At 40.8% G+C, this 19,520-nt stretch overlaps 1 protein-coding gene across 1 annotated transcript; it reads right to left on the reverse strand.

Moving 5' to 3' along the window:
* Positions 1 to 862: 862 nt before the first annotated feature.
* On the reverse strand, positions 863 to 16,843 carry mtpn (myotrophin). The gene is made up of 5 exons (XM_083546556.1): positions 16,596 to 16,843; positions 16,305 to 16,402; positions 5,254 to 5,367; positions 4,871 to 4,954; positions 863 to 2,069 (listed from the first exon to the last, which is right to left on the reverse strand). The coding sequence occupies exons 2-5, from the start codon at positions 16,374 to 16,376 to the stop codon at positions 1,983 to 1,985; spliced, it is 357 nt and encodes a 118-aa protein (XP_083402682.1). The 5' UTR covers positions 16,377 to 16,402; positions 16,596 to 16,843; the 3' UTR covers positions 863 to 1,982.
* Between the last annotated feature and the right edge of the window lie 2,677 nt (positions 16,844 to 19,520).

Below are 19,520 nucleotides of genomic sequence, written 5' to 3' on the forward strand. Positions count from 1 at the left end.
TCTTCTTTGAGATCGACACACACACACACACATCGAGCCCTGAGCAATCAGAACCCCGTCACTGGGTCACCACTCTTTCCTTCCTTTTGGAAGACACTAAACTCTGCAAATTGCTCTAAACCTCATCGCACCTACCGACCCAGACGCTCCGTCTAGACATCGCAGTGTGATCCCTGTTCAAGTGGTTCAGATCTTTACTCCACACTCTTCACTTCTCCTGCATCCAACACATTGTCTTATTCTTTCAGATATAATTAGTGCGAGTAGACGTTGGAAACCTCGAGTGATCTTTGATGAATTATGCACGACTTCTCAAGTCTGGAGTGTTTGAACGGGTGTGGGATTTGAAATAGAATTAATCAGAAACAGACAAAGGAACAAAGCAGGTTTCAGAATAAATCCACGGAGTCACAGTCACATCAAGGTCAAAATGTTAGAAAAACCTTGCTGTCTGTTGCACATAATGAAGGTTATGTACACCATATTCAGAACCTCGAGGCCTGTTTTAGACCGGACTTTCCAGGAGTCCGTCCGTTTATAATTCCAACCCGAGATTCTTATCAACGAGAAACTCAGGATTGTTTGAATGTTTGTAGAAAAGATCGCAGAAGCAGATGACCTGATTTAGGAACCGATTCAAGCAGGGTCATGGTGACACCAAGGTAAAAAAAAATGTCTGGATTTGTTTCTCTTCCTAAAACTTCCGAAAACTTCCTAACATTAAAGGACATTTAAGACCAAAAGTCAGCAACAATCGGGAGTAGTTTTACTGGAGCTAATGTGTCTCGCACACTCGTTTACACATGCAGTCGCTCTCTCCATCACACAATAAATCAGTGGTTTGATCAATAAATAGATGAAGTTTAAATTGAAACTTTTTATTCATTTTCTTTTCAACAATCGTTCTCACAACGAAGCCAAATACAAAGCTTTAAATCGGTTTCTTTTTTGTTTCACGGTTGAATTTGCCACTTCAAAGAAAGAAAACAAAAACCAAGAGACCAGAAATTGAGAAAGAGAAAAAGCACAGCGTTGGGGTTTTCTCCGAGTGTAGAAGCGCAGGCATGCAGTCGGGGAAGCAGAGGAGTCCAACCTTATCGGGGAAAGAAGTGCTTGTTTGGTTCCCGTCTCTCGCACACGTTTTTTATCTCGACACAGAACTTGGAACCTTTAGTTTTTTTTTTTCTGTGGCCCATATTATTATCCAGAGTGAAGCTGTGAGAGAGCAGACAGAAGGAGGAGGAGGAGGAGTGTAGGATCACATGATCTTGTTTCAACACCTTTTATTAAATGTAGGATTATTTGTAAGCTGTTGTTTTGAAAAGCTCATGAAGACCCACTCTGGGAATGTAATCTAACGTTTATAATGCCAATTGTTTTTTTTTTTTTTTTTTTGTTTGTGTGTAAGTTTGCATTTTTAACTGAGGGTTGTTTGTTTTTTTGTTTCTTTTTAATTACGTCGCCCCTGATCGTGTACGGGAATGAGGAGAGACGCATCACGTGTTGTTTTCCTCGGAATTTTTAAAACCATTCCTCTTTCAGCGGTACAGTACAAAACACATTTACATCAGGATTGTTCGGCTGCCTGCAACACAAGGACGCTTCAATTAGCAAATAAGCGGTGTGTGTGTGTGTGTGTGTTGGTTTAGTGGTACGCAGGGGTGGAGATGGTCAGCTTTCTCACAGCTAGGGCTCTGTATCTGATGGAGAGACTCGCTAATTCAAATACGCTAGCAGAGAAATCGTACACCCGCTCCCCTAGAATAACAATAATTATAATAATTGTAACAATAAAAAAAATGAAAATAAAAAAAAAGGAAATGTGGAACACAAGAAGAAAACCCATGAGACGACGAGGCAGCCACCGGCCAGATACGAAGATGTGTGAATGAGTGTGTGTGTGTGTGTGTGTGAGTGAGATCTGTTTGGTGGCAGCCAAGTGTCTGTTTACACCTCGGAGCTGCAGGCCGATGAGCCGAGCCTCATTTCAGCAGGGCTTTAATGTTTTCGTCCTCTGCTGCCTCGAGCGCGCTCAGTCCGTCTGGTCCCTTTCTGTCCTTATCAGCTCCCTGTACACACAAACGACACAAAACACGATCAAATGACGTGGCCTGCCTTCTGCACACTTCAGTACAATGAACATCATTATGGCCTTCATGTTACTCATACCTGGTGTTTCTGATATAACAATGGAGACTGCAGTACAGTGTGTGTACACCCTGAGTGTAGGAGCTCCGCAACTGAACACCAGCATACGCCAACATGCATTTAACACAGACAATCACTATAGATTTTTTTTAACAAAAAGCTCGTTACCGAATAGTGGATTGTGATTGGCTGGAAGTTCAGGAGTGAATAGTGGATTGTGATTGCCTGGAAGTTCACAGAGTTCAGAGTGTTGAACACTGGTAGTTTGTGTTTGAAAGGTGACTAAATTAATGTTGTGCTTATAAACCCCTGTAACCATAGTAACATATAGGTCCAGTTCCATCCAGAGTGAGACAGCCATCATACACATTTCCTAATGGCCTTACTGAGCTCCATGGAGGGTTTTTGCGTGTAGTGGAATTTCAACAGCACACAATGAATTTGACCAACTGGACAAGAACATGTTCAATGAGAAACAGCACTAGAATTTAACTCCAACAGCTTCATTATAAGTAGACACACAGATGCATGTATATGTATCTCTCTCTCTCTCTCTCTCTCTCTCTCTCTCTCTCTACTTTTATCTGTGTCTAAGATTCAGAGCAGCAGAATCATAGATTTCTAGAGTCGTATATAAAATGTGTAATGAAAATAAAGTGTACTTTTTATCCATACAGACAGTTTTGCTATGCAAAAATCAATGATAGCTTTAACTACTCAATGCTGGGAAGTGATCATGGTATAAGGTGTGAGGACTTCCACCATTTTAATGCTCTCCGCTTCACCTTTACATCGTGCAGTGCAACACCTCACACCTACCTTATCACCAATACAAATCCAATGGCTTCGACTTCGCTACCATTAAATCAGGGCACTGATCAAAGCTATAAAATCAAAGTCTTATTGTAAGGTATCAAATCTCACATGAGCAAATATTAACAGTGATGATAAAGAAAGCTGAATACACAGTTTTGGTTCTGGCATTGAATGAAAGTGTGAGGAAAGAGGGTGGGAGAGTACACGGGAAAGAGAGAGAGAGAGCGCGCATTGGTATGCACTACACAATCAAGTCCCTGCTGAATCCTCTGTCTTCATGAGGACCTACTGACAGAAAAATAGACGCTGTGCATAACGTAAGAGCAGACTGAGAAAGGTTTAGCCTTTCTATTCATCATCATCATCATCCTGCTACAGATTACACACAGTGTCCACTTTATTAGGGACACCTGTCTATTCATGCATCAGCCAATCAGGAGGCAGAAGATCGACGCAGACAATCACTCATATAAACATGAAGAACCACTGCTAACGTCCAAGTCAAACACGGGATGAAAAAACAAGTGAAGTTGTTACCATGGTACCAAATGCGATGGCTTGGGTTGATTATCTCCTGGGAAATCTCCAGACTTAACACGGGATGGTGGGAAAAACAAAAAAACATTGAGTTGAAATGGCGCATGGGTCGGAGCTTTGAGCTTCCAGGAAGGATCCAGTTAATCATACAAGAACCCTTAAACCACATTGATCAGAAAACTGATGTCACCATGTTTAAAACATTAAACCTCAAAGGGTGAATGCACTGGACTAGCAGTCCACCACATCAGGTTCCTTTCCCATCAGCCAAGAACAGGAATCTGAGGCGATCATGAGTGTCCAACCTCGGCAGCTGAAGATATGGTTTTCTGGAATGGAATCTGACACCATGTTCTGCTGTGGCTCCTCCACCTCGAGGTTATGATGTGTTCTGATATTATTTTCTGCTCACCACTGTTCTAAAGAATTTTTCAGTGTTTTAATCTGCAGATCATTCTTTTATTTTTCACACCATCAGTGTGCGAAAATCGTAGGAGATTCAGTTGAAGTCGCGATCAGACTTTTGTGATGTGAAAATTCACTGAAGATCCATGAGTCTGTGTTGTCACCCCAAGAGGGAAATAAACACACCCAATTACTGTATATTTTTTATTTATATCAATAATACACTTATTTTGAATGTATGGCGCATGAATGCTTTTTTAGTCATCATTTGCTGTTATAATTAACCTCCTCTCTACTGGGAAGATGTTCCACCAGATTTTGTGGAGAATCATTCAGCTACAAGGGTGTTAGTAAAGTCAGGTACTAATGTGGGTGAGGTGAGGAGACCTGGGGTGCAGTCAGCGTTCACATTCATGTTCAATAGGGTTGAACCTTCCACATCTTCCAACCCATGTAAAGCAGATCTTCATGGAGTTTGCTTTTGTGCAGGTTTATCGCAGCAGAAACGTGGGCGATGGAGCCTTTCGTATTCCTATCGTTATCTGTACACGATTTATATGGATTTGCCTCCAGAGAATTCCATTGTCTCTGCCCGAGTGTAAATAATGAACCGATTTTCTAACAGCCGTCTAAAATCTACACCTTCACTAATGCACTTATCACACAAAATGCAATGGGGGTGGGGGGTGGGGGGGTTGAGGCTGTGAAACTAGGAAAAAGGAAATCTGTGTGTGCGCGGCGTGTGTGTGACACTGAACTACATCCATTAGTTCTCACACATCACTACAGGCAGGCGTATTTGGGGAGGAGCTCCAACACCACATTCGTAACGGACGTCTGCCCTCTCAACTCATACTGTAGGTCTCCTCCAAATACTCTACACGAGCCCCAGTGTGTGTGTGTGTGTGTGTGTGTGTGTTAGTGTTAGAGTCTGACACAAACACGTCCATCTGTGTCTCTGTACCTTCTCTAGCAGGATTCTGACGCAGGACACGTGACCCTCGTAAGTGGCAGACAGCAACGGAGTGATACCGTGTTTATCTGGAGCCTGAGAGAGTAAAAGAGAGGGGAAGAGGGATAGAGGGAGAGAGTGAGACACACAAACTTAACAATAAACAAAAGATGAACCGGTGTGTGTTAAACAGGAAGACGTGGTCAGGAGGTACAAAGGCTCCTCTATGTGGTGTGAAGGTCAAAAAATAAAGAAGCAAACAATGTGGGTATTCGAGCACAAAAGCTCAGTGGCTAATTTGATGCCCGAAAATCACCCACGTGTATAATCGGAATCTGATTTCGATTACACGTGATGAGACGAACGAGAAAATGGAGTGTATGAATGCAGCTTACGTTCACATCTGCGCCTTTAGACAACAGGAACTCCACCATCTCAACCTGGCCGCAGTCTGCTGCGTAGTGCAGGGGCTTTCTACCGCCCTCCAGTGTCCGGTTTACATCCTCATCCTGTAACACACACACACACACACAGAGTTTAGGGTACAGGTCTAACAGTTTCCACTTATATACCTTCTACATCCATGGCAAAAAAAATCAATACACTCTCTAAACTGTTTCAACTTTTACCTATGAAATTCACAGAGAAGAGGAAATGTCACACACGCACCACTCTAAACCTGATCGATAGACACAATTGACCTAGTCACCTCCATTCTCTCTTATAATGCTGCTCTCCATCCCTTCATCCATCACTCGGAGAGTTGCTCGCTTGAGCCAACCTCTGAACTCTGCACATACATAATTTTGTCACTCTTCTCGTCGATCTGCTAACTTCTGGGTAGTTACTAAGGTTAGTTAAGAGGAACTGTACACACCCACAGTCCCTTTCACACACACACACACACCGCAGACTCACATACACATATGCAGATACAAACCACAGAGGTTGGTTTTCTCTCTGTCTCGCTCTCTCTCACACACTTTTTCCTTCCATAAAGAAGCCACAGCCTGGTGTAAACTGTGTGTCCTGCAACACCAAGCACAACTATTACACACAATTCTCACAGACTGTCAATGCAGAACGAAACCATGATGTGGCATTAATAAATATGAGCTGAAAAGTACAGACTTCCAGCTTAAATTCGAGGATCTGTATGTCCATATCTGAATTTCAGCACTGTTGCTGTCCTCCTCTTTTTATGGGGGCCAACAGTAATTGGCACTTGGTCTCTCAGATGTTCCATGGTGTGTGCTGTTCCCTCATTATTTACTTCCAGGTAACCAGATACAGTTGATTAAGTCTGGCATTTGCATTTGGAATCTGTTCCTGTTAACGCTCGACATAAGCCAGCCATCATTAAGCCGGAAAAATAATAAAAATAAATATCTATATATATATATATATAAAACTTGTGTGGCCAAGATCAACTATTTGGTACTTACTTAAAACAAAGAACCACAGAAAATGACTTGAGAATAAAATCCATTCGTGGTAGAAAAAAATAACATTTTACGAGTGCATACAGAAGAGTTACAACACAACTAATCCAATGTTAAGCCCTAAAATAAAGGAAAAAAACCTCCAATGAACAAATAAGTATGGAGAAGGAAAGGAACGACTCATGATCTGAAACAAAAATGCACGGTAACTTTAAGACAAAATCTCTCATTATATCCAGCATAATCCTACCAAAGCATTCCATAAAAGAATGTTATGCCAACAATGAAACATGGTGGTGGAATTCTGAGAGACTCAGCAACTTCCCAAAACTGACTAATACAAGTATGTTAATGAAGGTTAAACAGTTATGCAGCAAGAGAACAAGGAGACGTGAACATAGACAGAACATGACAAATTACTGTGAGAGAACATGCAACAAGAACAGTGAGAGTCCACACAGCAAGTACCTTGAGTACACACCTCTGAAACACAAAACCTCATGGTGCGGGTGTGAACAGCTCTCAACGTAAAAGTTTCCTTTGTATTCTATTGATGATGTTGATGGATGAATGATGATGATAATCATGTTATTTGCTCACATTTAGACAAATGCTTTGAAACCCCCACTGGGCAGCACTTCCAACTGCAGACAATGATCTGGATTTTACTTTAAAAGCAACCCAATACTTTTTTTTTTTTCAGTGGAACGTCCTGCAAGTACATCAGTTGGTCACCCAAAATGAAATAAAATCAGCTGCAGTTGACTTGCAGAAAAAAACTGACCACAAAACAGACCAAGAAGAAGCAGGAACTGAAGGTGCCTGGCTGAGCATCAGCAGTGTAAAAACCCATAGTGGTCACCAACTCCAAAGTATTTTCAACAAAAAAAGCTGCAGACTGTATGTACTTGTTTATGCGTAACAAAGTAATATAAAATATGTATATAAAGATACACGTATAGCATTGGCAAGGAAGTGTCCAAGTAGCAGCGAAGGCATGAAACGGCGACAGCTTTTGGCGACCAGTGACACGTGGTCTCTATTTTAACTTCTGTGGTAACAACGACAGGAAGAGAGCAACAGAAAAATGTATTCTCTAAAGCCACCTTGCAGAGAAGTTCCACGGACGCTGTCCCCTCAGTAGAGCTGCACAACTCAAAGAGAAATCCAAAAAGTCCTGAAAAGAACATGGCGAGAGAAATACGAAAACTGTTCGATTGTTGGGGGCAAAATCTTACAAATTACAATGAATGAAGCTTTAATCTTTAACTGTGGTTTGGAATGTTTTAACACAGGATAAAACGGTGTCTTTTCCCCACCCATACACTAAATTTCCCCCCCCCAAAAAAACAACCGTAGACATTTTTTAAATTGATAGAATTGACTAGATTGTTCCCCCACACACAATATAACACTGACATTTACTCTGATTATACTACCAAACTGAGCTCTGCAATGTATTCTCAGATAACGCTACGCCAGGACATCATCACAGGTGAACACCCAATAAAATGTCCATCTGCATAGAAATTTGGAAAGGTTTTGGTTGATTTATTTTTAAACCCTCTTTCGCTGTAACGTAAAAATCGTCACTCTACAGCACTCTACGACACCAACAACAATTTGGAAATTAAAGTTATTGAAATTATCAAAATCTGGGAAAGATTTTAAGGCCGTCGGATTGCAGCGAAACGGATCACCAAATGGAGGCAACTTGGAATGATGGAGAATCATCTCAGAAGGAGCCAGTTTGCCTAAAATTCCTCCAAAAACACATTTAGGAAAACACAACGGAACATCTAATGAACTGCAGGCCTCACATAAGGTCAGCAGTCATGACGCCACCATTCGAAAGAGATTTGGCAAAAATGGTGTTGAAGGCAAAATCCACTGCCAAGAGGAACATAAGTGCTTATCCCACTACCGCCGAAAACCTCCGAAGGCTTTTCAAACAATATTCTGTAGACTGTTAAACGGGAAGTGTAACTTTTTTAATGTCAAAAAGACATTATCACTCATTATATTGGGCATAAAGCTAACATAGCATTTGATAATAGTTATGCCAACAGTGAAACATGGTGGTGGTAGTGTGATAGCGTGGGGATGCATATTTCGGAGACTCAGCAACTTTCCAATGCTTATGATGGTTTTACTGGGCTATGCATCAACACTACATAGCGAGAACAGCGAGTGAACACACACCCGTAGTACACGCAGAGTGGACGGCAAGAGAACAAAGCGAGAACGCCGAGAAAAGAGCGAAAATGTAGAAAGAACACGACATAAAACACAAAGAACACCGCAAGAGTACACGCAGTGAGAACACCGCAAGTACACACCTTGTGTACATTAAGAAATAGTACGTGATGGATAATCTTCGGTTACATGTCTTGGCTGCTGTCATTTTGTCATCACATCAACTGAGACAATGTACAGAAATCAAACAGAGTAAAGCCTGTTATTCATCCACACTAAGCTCAGGAACCAAACCTGCAGAAAAGGAACTTCAGCCACTACTGTGTATTTACTAAAAACAGAACCTGAAGATATGACAAACAGGAAGTTGAGAACACGCAGATATAGTCTGAACTTCTGTTACAATAGAACTGAAAGAATACGTTTATTATTAAGAAGGTCAGCTCTGGGGGAAACATGCTTGGAAACAGGCTTGGACACCTCTGTGAGGTGATGTAGACCTGTTCTCTTCTCACTCCCACTGCATGTACAATGGCCAAATTACAAAATCTGCATTCGCTTAATCAACGGTTGCATCATCATTCAGGTCTATAAATGCTTCAGCTGCAACTTCCTGATCGCACTTTTAAACTGAGATTGCCAAAAAAAAGTCTGGCGTATTCATTTTTTTTATGCAAATAAGTTTCCAAAAGCTTTAAGAGTAGCCAGATCAACCAAACACCAAAAGCTCTGGAAGACCGCAGTAAAGTGGATGATCCCAGAAATCTTTCCTCGGTGGAGAAAACTATCTAGCCAAGTCAAGGACAAACACGAGAGGTATGTTAAGGTTTAAAACACTGTCCCTGTCCAGTTCCCGAACAAAAGGAAATCTGTAATAACATGTACCAGAATCATAGGAAGAGAACAGAATGGAGACGAATAGAAAGGACTCATGATCCAAAGTATAACACACGTATGTCCTCTGCCACACATGGAGGCAAGTGCCAACTGGATTATTGCTTTTCATTTACTAAAGACAAAATGAAGGAGAAAAACCCACAAACAAAGAGCAAATGAAGGAGGGTGCAGTGAAGACCTGACAAAGCATCTCAAAGGAGGAAATTCCATTTCTGCTCCTTAAACTTATGGACCTGACTGTTTGAACCTTATTACAACATGTGTATGTGAGCTTGGGTTTAATATAAAATATTTGTATAAAAAAAAGGTTCTAACACTTATTATAAAATATATATCAGAAAAAAACCATGAGCAGAAGCTCATCAACATTTATATCGAGCCTAAAATCCTTTTAACAGCAATGTTGTGATAAAAAGACAACAAAGAGTTTTATTTATAATGTTTAAGAGCCCAGGTGTAGGTTGAGGAGCAGCTGCAGAGATGGTTAATGAAAAACTGGACGAGAGCCAAACTCTTCACGAGCTTCATGCTTTATAGTTCCCTGCATTTGGGGAAGATTAATTAGGCTGATCTGATGCTCACCCATATCGTCCAGTCAACCTGCAAGCATTGTCGATTAATTACAGCACTCGAGCCCCCCTTTTCGTTCAGCTCAGCAATCGCGCCCTGTCTTCGTCTGAATTAACCGAGTTCATTGTTTTGGCCACTGATAAGCAGAGTTTCATCATTCATCCGACATCATTCATCCGATTCCCGTATTCATTAAGAGAACCTGATTCTAAGCCTCGTTAGTTAACGACTCAAAGCTACAAGTACGGCAGACGGAGTGGAGAGTAAAGGCGGATGATGCGGGCTGCTGTTTCGACATCCACAGCGCAGGTTCTGCAACAGCCGGGTTGCAAAGAAACTTCTTCAGTTGCGCATGAGGCGAAGACTACACGTTTTCAATTTCGCTTTTGGCATCATCCAATTAAAAATCAATTCTGTTTATCATTAGCCTGCATAAAAATCTGCACGGCCTGGCCATCACACCCGTTTGTGCTTCTTTCCCAAAGTGTTAACCCACAGCTTAAATTACACAACTGATAGATCAGAAAGGGCAAAAAAAAAAAAGGGCCTGTGGTGTCGGATATGTGGTAAAAGGCAACATTTATTATTGATCCTTTATAGGAAAGGGTTTGAGAACCACAGTATTAAATGTCTCTGTGGGCTGGAAGATTCCCCCATCGCAGGATCAGAGATTTCCCCCTCGCAAGAAGAGAGATTCCCCCTCGCAGGAACTAAAACTCCCTCACAGGAAATAAGATTCTCTTACAATGTTCCAGCATAAAATACTCCTGTACACAAAACCCGTGTCAGGAAGACACCGTGTGTGAATGTTAAAGTAAAAGATCTCAGGTGTCCTTCACCAAGCCTTGACCTCTTTGTCTCTACCAAACACTGACTGCACCCTAGGCATCCTCATCCGACACTGGTTCTTGAAAGCTCTTGAAACTGAATGAACAATAATCCCCAGTCATGCCTCAAAACCTATTGGGAAGCCTTCACAAAAAAGTGGAGCTCATAACAGGAGAAGGAGAATACATCTGGAATGAGAGGTTCAACAAGCACATATAGGTCGACAGTCAGAGGTGGCTTGGTTTCCTTTGAAGATGCGGAACTCCACAACTTTTGGTTTATAGCTGTAACAAACCACTGGAGTTTAAAATGTAGCTACCCATCAGGCTCTGAATGATTTCTGGTAAAGATGTTGCCTCACAGGAACAAGGTTCCCTCACCGTGAATGTCTTACACTGAGGTGTCTCTTCTCTGACGGTACGCTGGTCAAGACCTCAGATCCTGAGCCGTGTTTTTAAAAACTGCTTTATATTCTAACATGGCTGACAAGAAGGTTTAAAAATTAAACACCTTCTTCAGTTACATTTATGGTATTTGACAGGTGCACTTATACAGAGCCACAGCTTCAGGGCCCAGCTGTGACAGCGTGGTGGTGCTGGGACTTGAACTCGTGGCCTTCTGATCAGAAGTCCCTTCCACTACCACTTCCCTTTTCTTCAGGAGGGTGAAAAGGGCCACAGACTCTCAAGAGGTTTCGTTTCTCGACGCGATTCAACTGGAATATGATCATTGTGCTGCCTTCGAGCTCAGGAGAGTTTTACAGAACACAACGCACCACTACTTCCTCATATTAGCAGGAAGTAAAGGTAAAGAAACCATACTTAAATTATGGATTTTTTTTCTCCCTTTGCTTACAATTTTCAACATTAAACCGGCATTATAAACACTGTAATCGTCCAGAGTCGATAGCAGGAAGCGGACAGGAAAACGACTTCAATCCATACAGCGGATTAATCCTTTCCTACTGATCTTCACCGCACGGTCTAAACAGTTAGAAACAAGACCTTCGTGTGGAGCCAAAATGTTTATCAGCAACATGGGAAGTATGAAATACTGTGTGGCCAAAGGTCTTGGGACACCCGACTTTTCCGACCTTTGGATCGAAAATGGTTTCCTTCATGTTATTTGTTTCTTTTACTTCCTTCCAGGTCAGTGATCAACCACAGCAGAGTAACATGTATAATGTGTGTGTAGGAAACAGAACAACTCAGGAGTGTTCTACAGCAAAAGCATTAAATGCAATGGTGTAATAAAGAACAGCAAAGGCTGGTAAAAGACTTTAACAACATACATGGAAGGAGTCTCCAGTTTCAGTGCTGTGCTGAGTTTTATAGTGCATGTAAACATACACTTTTAGCTTTAACTGTCAAATAAAAAAAAATGTGTGTTCTGAGCCAGACAGACAGAGAGCCAGACAGACAGAGAGCTGGACAGACAGAGAGCCAGACAGACAGGGAGTCAGACGGAAACACAGTAAAAGTGGCAGACACACAATAAGTACTTTTTCTCTATTCATGAGAATAGTCAATGAGAGAAAATAAGACGAGTCTCTTAAAATGAACAAAAAATTTGTTTGTCTTTTTTCAAGAACAATTAACATAATTTTTGCTGAAATTGCACACGAGAATATCTATGAAATCTAAACCCATTTAGTGTATTGAATAGCCGTGTTACATCCAAATACAAATAGAGTTGCGTTTAAAAGGTGCCTCTGCAGGGGACATGTAGAGTGGGTTAAGAAGAACAGTTCGTTTGACGGAACTCGATTCTTTTCACACGTATTTATTCATGAAATCTCGCACAGCATCGCGATGTGGGCTTTTTTGTCTTCGGAAAATCTGCTTGAATTTTCCCACGCACTAAACCCATGTATTTACTGCCAGTTTTAAAAAAACGTGCTCCACTTTCTGCTCTACGCGGCCACGGTGGAGGAACTGCTAAGCTAAGAAACATGTCTATATCTGATGCAGAGAAGCTCATCCATGCGTTCAGGACCTCCAGACTGGACTATTGTAATGCATTACTAGGTGGATGTCCTGCATCATTAATAAACAAGCTACAGTCCAGAATGCAGCAGCCAGAGTTCACACAAGGTCGAGAAAATATGACCATATAACCCCAATATAAATCATCCCTACACTGGCTACCTGTTAAGTTTCAAATCGACAACAAACTATCGCTACTTACCTACAAAACCCTAAATGGTTTGGCTCCCATGTTCCCAGGAAGACTGTTCCAAAGTTTAGAAGCTAAATTTTAGAATGTTCTACCACCTTTAGTGGACTACTATTCTAGGAACTAATAGAAGTCCAGAGTTGAGAGATCTCAAAGAGCATGACTGATTGTAGCATGTTAGAAGATTGGATAGATACAAGGGAGCCAAACCATTTAGGGTTTTGTAGGTAACTAGCAATAGCACTCTCCCATTTTAAGTGCAGATTAAAGACGTATCTTTTTTTTTAGCAAAGCCTACACATAACACACATCACATAACCTTGTGCTCCACTAAATCTGATCACATGCTCATGATCAACTTGTGCTTGTTAAGATCATGAACAGCGGCTATGCTAATTCCTCTCCACTACTTCTCCACTTTCTCTCCCCATCCTGAGGCATCCTGAGGTTGCGCCAGCTCCAATTCAAACTCATGAAGATTATGGACCTTTAAAGAAGAAGATGCCGATCCCACAAACATCCCAAACCATCTAGAGACGTACCAGTGCCATTTGGATTTTACCTCATGTGGAGTTTGGACATTGGACCTCTTGAGTGTTTAAAGGCTCTGGCATGGAGAAGCTGGTGTTGGGCAAATGTTGAGCTATTTTATCAGTTGCTCAGTAGCTCATGGTTCCATAATCTTAAATGACTGTACAAGACTGTAGAAAGATCAATACTCAATCTTACATTCCAGTGCCTTACATTCCAGTGCTCATGTTAGTTTTCACTCTTCAGTGTTCTGTATTGTTTAAAGATTTATAATCACACTCTTGATGTCACCCAAATGAGGATGGGTTCCCCTTTTGAGTCTGGTTCTTCGCAAGGTTTCTTCCTTATAACATCTAAGGGAGTTTTTACTTGTCAAAGTCGCCACGGCTGCTCATCAGGGATAAACACGAATCATTCACCTTTAACTCTTAAAATCTGTAAAGCTGCTTTAAACAATGTCCGTTGTGAAAAGCACTATAGAAAAAAAATAATTTTTTAACCGCACTGTATATAAATAAAAATATAAAAATCAATTTCAAATTACTTAAAAAATGAATTTAAAAATATTGACCCTTATTTACTAGGGGTGTAACGGTACACAAAATTCACGCTTCGCTGTGTACCTCGGTTTTAAGTCATGTTTCGGTTCTATTTCGGTACAGTTAGGAGGAAGAAATGCGAAACATAAAATTGCTTGTCTGTTTTTTTTTATTATTATTTTAGTCGCTAACATTTAATTTAATAAATACATTTAATACATTTGTCTCAATGAAGTTTTGTAATCAAACTACTTAAGGAATCGTTTAAGCCCTAAGACCGACAAAGAGCCAGACAGAAAGAGAGCAAACCAGACAGACTGGTGAATGACATTATAGATCATGACTGTAGTGTAGGAGATGAAAGCTGCCTGGTGGAAGCTCCATGACAATAAAAATATAAACAAATGCCGTGAGAAGAGACGTTCATTATTAAATGACAGACTGTAATCACTGCGACGTCACTGTGGTGTAACTGACACCCTAAACCACACAGATATGTAAAAATAGTCCACTGTGGGGCCTCTGATCATTCAAATTAAACCTCCACAAGAAACTGTTGCACGCGTGACCTTGTGTTCCAATACTTTTGAAGGAGACCGTGTATAATATAATATATCCGCTGTAACAGAAAGCAGACCGTTCGTTGGAATCCGGTGCTAATATTTGGTCTAACGGCGTGATCGTGAGCACGATACTGCTTATACAAAGTCTCCTTCAAAAGTATTGGAACAGCACAAAGAAACCGTGTTTGTTTAGCTAAACAGTGATGATGAAACAAGCAAACAAAAATGCAGCTTTTAGTCCCTGGCACATGAATATGAATTCAAAAACACTAATCCACCTATTTTACAAAGGAACATCTGTCAGTCAGGTGACGCCCAGATGTTATTTCATTTTATGAAATTAGATAAATGCATCCAAACCTTTTTAGGGAGGAAATAATCTCGTAGCATGCCAATGACTCAACACACACACACACACACACAAAATAACAAAGAATCTCATTAAGAAAAAAGGGGAAGTTGGTGATGTCATGATTAACAAACAGCTACTGCAAGCAAGAAACACGCAACCAAGCCCCTACTCCAAGACGACCTGTCCCAATAATTTTGCTTACCTAAAACACTGGATGGTCTGCCGCTGCAGCTGTTTAACACAGGTCGGGGAAAATATCAGGAAGTGGAAGCTGAAATTCTGATTCGTTGTCTTCTTTTCAATCTTCTGATCTCCAACCCACATGTTTCGAGCGAGCGGGAGAAACTAAACAAGTTGGTCTCGGTGTTCCAAAACTTTTGGAGGGGACTGTTCGTAAGGAGAGACTGATACATTGCTTTTTGCTCATTTACAGATCAGTCCATCAGCCAGCTGTTCACTTACTTACTCACTCACATTCAGGTGCTGATGCTAAACAAGATTCTCTTCTTCGTTCTCTTAAAATCTGATCAGATTTTATAAATTTATTCACAAAATACATTCAAGAAAACTCACTGACTACTGTCGCAACCGTTCGGTGAGAATCAGCAAGAAAGTATGGAACACCAGCAAGAGGAGACACACAGGCAGACGAGTAAAGAAAGACACACACTAACAGTAGAGAGGAGTCACACGAGGGGAGAGACACAGGCAGACGAGGGGAGAGACACAGGCAGATGAGGGGAGAGACACAGGCAGACGAGGGGAGAGACACTTCAATTAGACAAAATTTCAGCAATCGGAAAACATGCCTTGTCCAATCAGACGAAAGTGGTCAGAGCCAAGCAGTGTACAAAGACCAGCAGGGTGGGCGTGGCTGTAGATCTCCATCACAGTCTCATTTTCTCACTCTTTTTCTGTCCAGGTTTATATAAAAAAAAAAAAAACTTCCATTCTTCTAACCCCCGAGGCATCGCAGGAGGAAAAAGTCAAGCTGCTCCATGTCACTCGTTTGGATAAGCAAATGATCACAGCCATTCAGGGAATATGCAAAGCAGCCGCCGTGTGACGTCACATGGAGACTCCCCGAACCCCCACGAATGCAGCGTGTAGGAAGGGGAGGGGGTGCGCAACAACCCGGAAGTGTTTGATAATGCACGATATGGCGTACGACTCAAGAAGCTGGGGTTAGGCCTGATACACCTTCATCATCATTCATTCTTTCTTTCTTCCAGCTATCTCTCTCTCTCTCTCTCTCTCTCTCTCTGGTTTCCAAGGACAGGCAGATGGACAGCTGATAAAGAGCTACACAGCTTAAACACCGGGAGGCTACACACACACACACACACACTTTACCTTTGTCAGTAATGTCTTCACTTCATCCAGGTCTCCGTTCTTCAAAGCCCACATCAGCTCCTTATCCCCCATCTTCTTCTTCTACACCGAGACACGGTCTATAACCGACACATCCAACAGTTATATACACACACACACACACACACACACACACACACACACACACACACACACCCGCTAGTCTGATATCAAACACACACTTCACCCCCGCGTGCTTTTTCCTTTGTATTATTATTATTATTATTATTATTCCTAATATTGTATAAGGCGCGCGCGCGCTGCAGTTCCCACCTGTGTAGCCGAGAATAAGCGAGCGGTTCCGGTGAGAGACAGAGAAAGCCGAATATGGGCCCAGGTGCTGCGTTGAAGCCGTGGGTCCGAGACTCGGAGTAAAGTTTCCGAGCGACAGCGCAGGGATCCGCCTTCAGCACAGGGAAATGAACCGCGAGGGACACTTCCGGTGCTGTGAAGGGGTCACTTCCGGTAAAATGGAGGCGCCTGGTTTCAAATTGAAAGCCCGTGCAATGAACGTGGAACTTACAAAGAAAGTCAATCAGGTGTGGCCTTTGCTTGGTTTGAATGAAAACCTGCACCCACACCGGATCTTTTTATGGAAAAGATTGGACACCCCTGTGGATTGGATTGGACACAATATATATATATATATATATATATATATATATATATATATATATATATATATATATATATATATATATATATAATTATTATTATTATTATTATATTTTTTTTTTTTTTTTTCATGTTTTGTTTATGTGCGTCCAGTAGAAATGAATGAATCACTCTTTGAGACGACTCGTTCTTCTGAGTCACGTTGAACACTTGTTTCAAAACGAACTTATGGTTCATGAAGAACCCATCGCTACCACAAACACACGTTTCTTAGAAGCACTTTGTGTAAGCACTTCGATAATAATCCACTTTGGTGTTAAATGTCCTGTTTCTGACGAGTACATTAATTTCCACCTCAAGTACTTCCTGTTTGCTTTTATTTACTGGGAAATAAAAGAAAATATGATAGAACCGCAGATCCGCCGAGCCTACGAGGAGTAATCCATCCTACGGTGTCCGTCAAGCCCAAGGAATAAACTGATACATTCTTTAATACAACTTTATAACCGCTTTATTTGTGTAAAGATGCTTTGAGACAATATTCATTGTTAAAAATGCTCCAAAAGTAAACCTGAATTTGTTTAATCCATTTGCCACATTTAACTGATAACAATATTACAGAAAGCTCCAACCAGGAAAAACCCAAGACACCTTCTAGTCCTCACAATTAATGTGGAATTACTACTCAGGGCGGTCTTTTCAACCCAGAGTTATGCAAGTGATATTGAATTAACATGTCTGCTTGCTAAGCAAAACAACTGTTGCATTCTAACTGCAATGTGTAAATCCCAGACTATACCCTTAAAAAAAACCTAGTGAAAATGCCCCCTGAGCTTGCAATTCCATCCGATAAACTCAGGGTAGTCTTCCTGAGTTCCAAGCCCTTCCCTGTTAACAGAGTGATGTAAAACAAACATGGCTGCTCAGGTCAACTCTACTGTTAAGAACAATACAGTCTTAAGTGCTGGACGAAGTACACAAACCATGTAGTTGAGTTAAAGTAGAGATACAGTAGGTCAAATATGACTCCAGTAAAAGTAAAAGTGCTCTCTAAAAGTAAAAAGGTATTTACTTTCAAATGCACTTATACAAAGTACTGATTTATTATGGCTATAATGTTCCTATTATCATTTTTGTCACAAGACTTTTTGCTTAATCAACTCAGCTTATGTAAAAACAAAAAAAAACCTCTAATGTTACTCTCAGCACACCAGTCTATTAATAATATTGAAAACATCTCCTCTACAAACCTTTAACACATGAAATACACATGTGACGTATTTCTTTTTGAAACAGGAAGTCAGAAAGTGAGTATGTCAAAGGGCTTCAATGATTCACTACCGAGTAATTATTAATGTCTGAGATTATGCCACACCTTCTGCTGATAATTACATTCAAACCATAGAGTTTGTTCTCTAAGACATGGTCATGTTCGGGATCCTGAGCAGTTTCCTCAAAGTGGGCTTCAGGAACACACAGGTGTCTTTGGCTGCAAAATGGTAGTGAGCCAATGTCCTAATGCATAGACTTCCAGCAACTGCACCCTGGGTTGGTATTGGGATGCAGCTCATTTGATGATCTGCTTTTTTGATCCCTAATGAGCAAGCCAGTGTTAACTCTGGCAAGGAAAAACTCCCTGAGATGGTATATGGAAAAAAACCTTGAGAGGAACCAGACTCTAGAGGGAACCCATCCCTCAATTCCATCATTGTTAAGTGATTATAATCTCATTGTAGCAACCTGAACCATTGTAGCAGGCTGTTGGCATTAAGTACATCCAAACTCAAAGCTCCTGTGTTGCTCCATAATTAAATGGATACCCAGGCAGTTGATGTGAAACCATCCCCAGCTGCACAAAGCAGCCTCAACCAAAGAGATACTCGTCCAGACGTAGGGCACCGGGAGACAAAGCTGGCAGTTCTTGTTATTTTGGGTTCCTTGTTGGTCTTAGATTTGCCGTCAAACCCTGACAATGCACAAGCCGCACATGCACATGAACAGCTCCTGCTGATGTAAACTATTACTTTTATATTAAAAAGAACTAAAAAAACTAAACAAACAAAAATAAGCATAGAGGTGTATACAGGTAAGACCGAAGGCTATATACATCTAATTATATATCCAATTAGTTATACACTACCTTGTGTATCTAATGCAGACTTTTAAGTTTCAATTGTACAGGATGCTTGTTTAGTCATTGCAATTGTAATACAAATTCAATATTTTAATGCTCATCAAAATATCTGTATTCCAAGACATAAAACCCAAGCAGTAAATAAAATACAATACAAATAAATAGAAAAAAGAGAAACCTCAGGAAAACATGGATCAAAAGATTCAAGATTTTAAAGTTTTAATATGTCAGAACATAGTTATATGCAGAATACAACTTGCAATAAAATGTAAACCTGAAAGGCCGATATTAGTGCAATAGATAATGGAAGTACAAATATAAAATAAGAGAAGACATACAAAGAAAATACACAGACCAAGCATTATGACATTATAACATTATGACCGGTGACTGAATTTTACTGATTATTCAATTAAATTCATTTTTAATTGTATAGCGCTTTTAACAAT

Source organism: Silurus aristotelis, assembly GCF_946808225.1.
Source record: "Silurus aristotelis genome assembly, chromosome: 7".
Lineage (NCBI taxonomy): Eukaryota > Metazoa > Chordata > Actinopteri > Siluriformes > Siluridae > Silurus > Silurus aristotelis.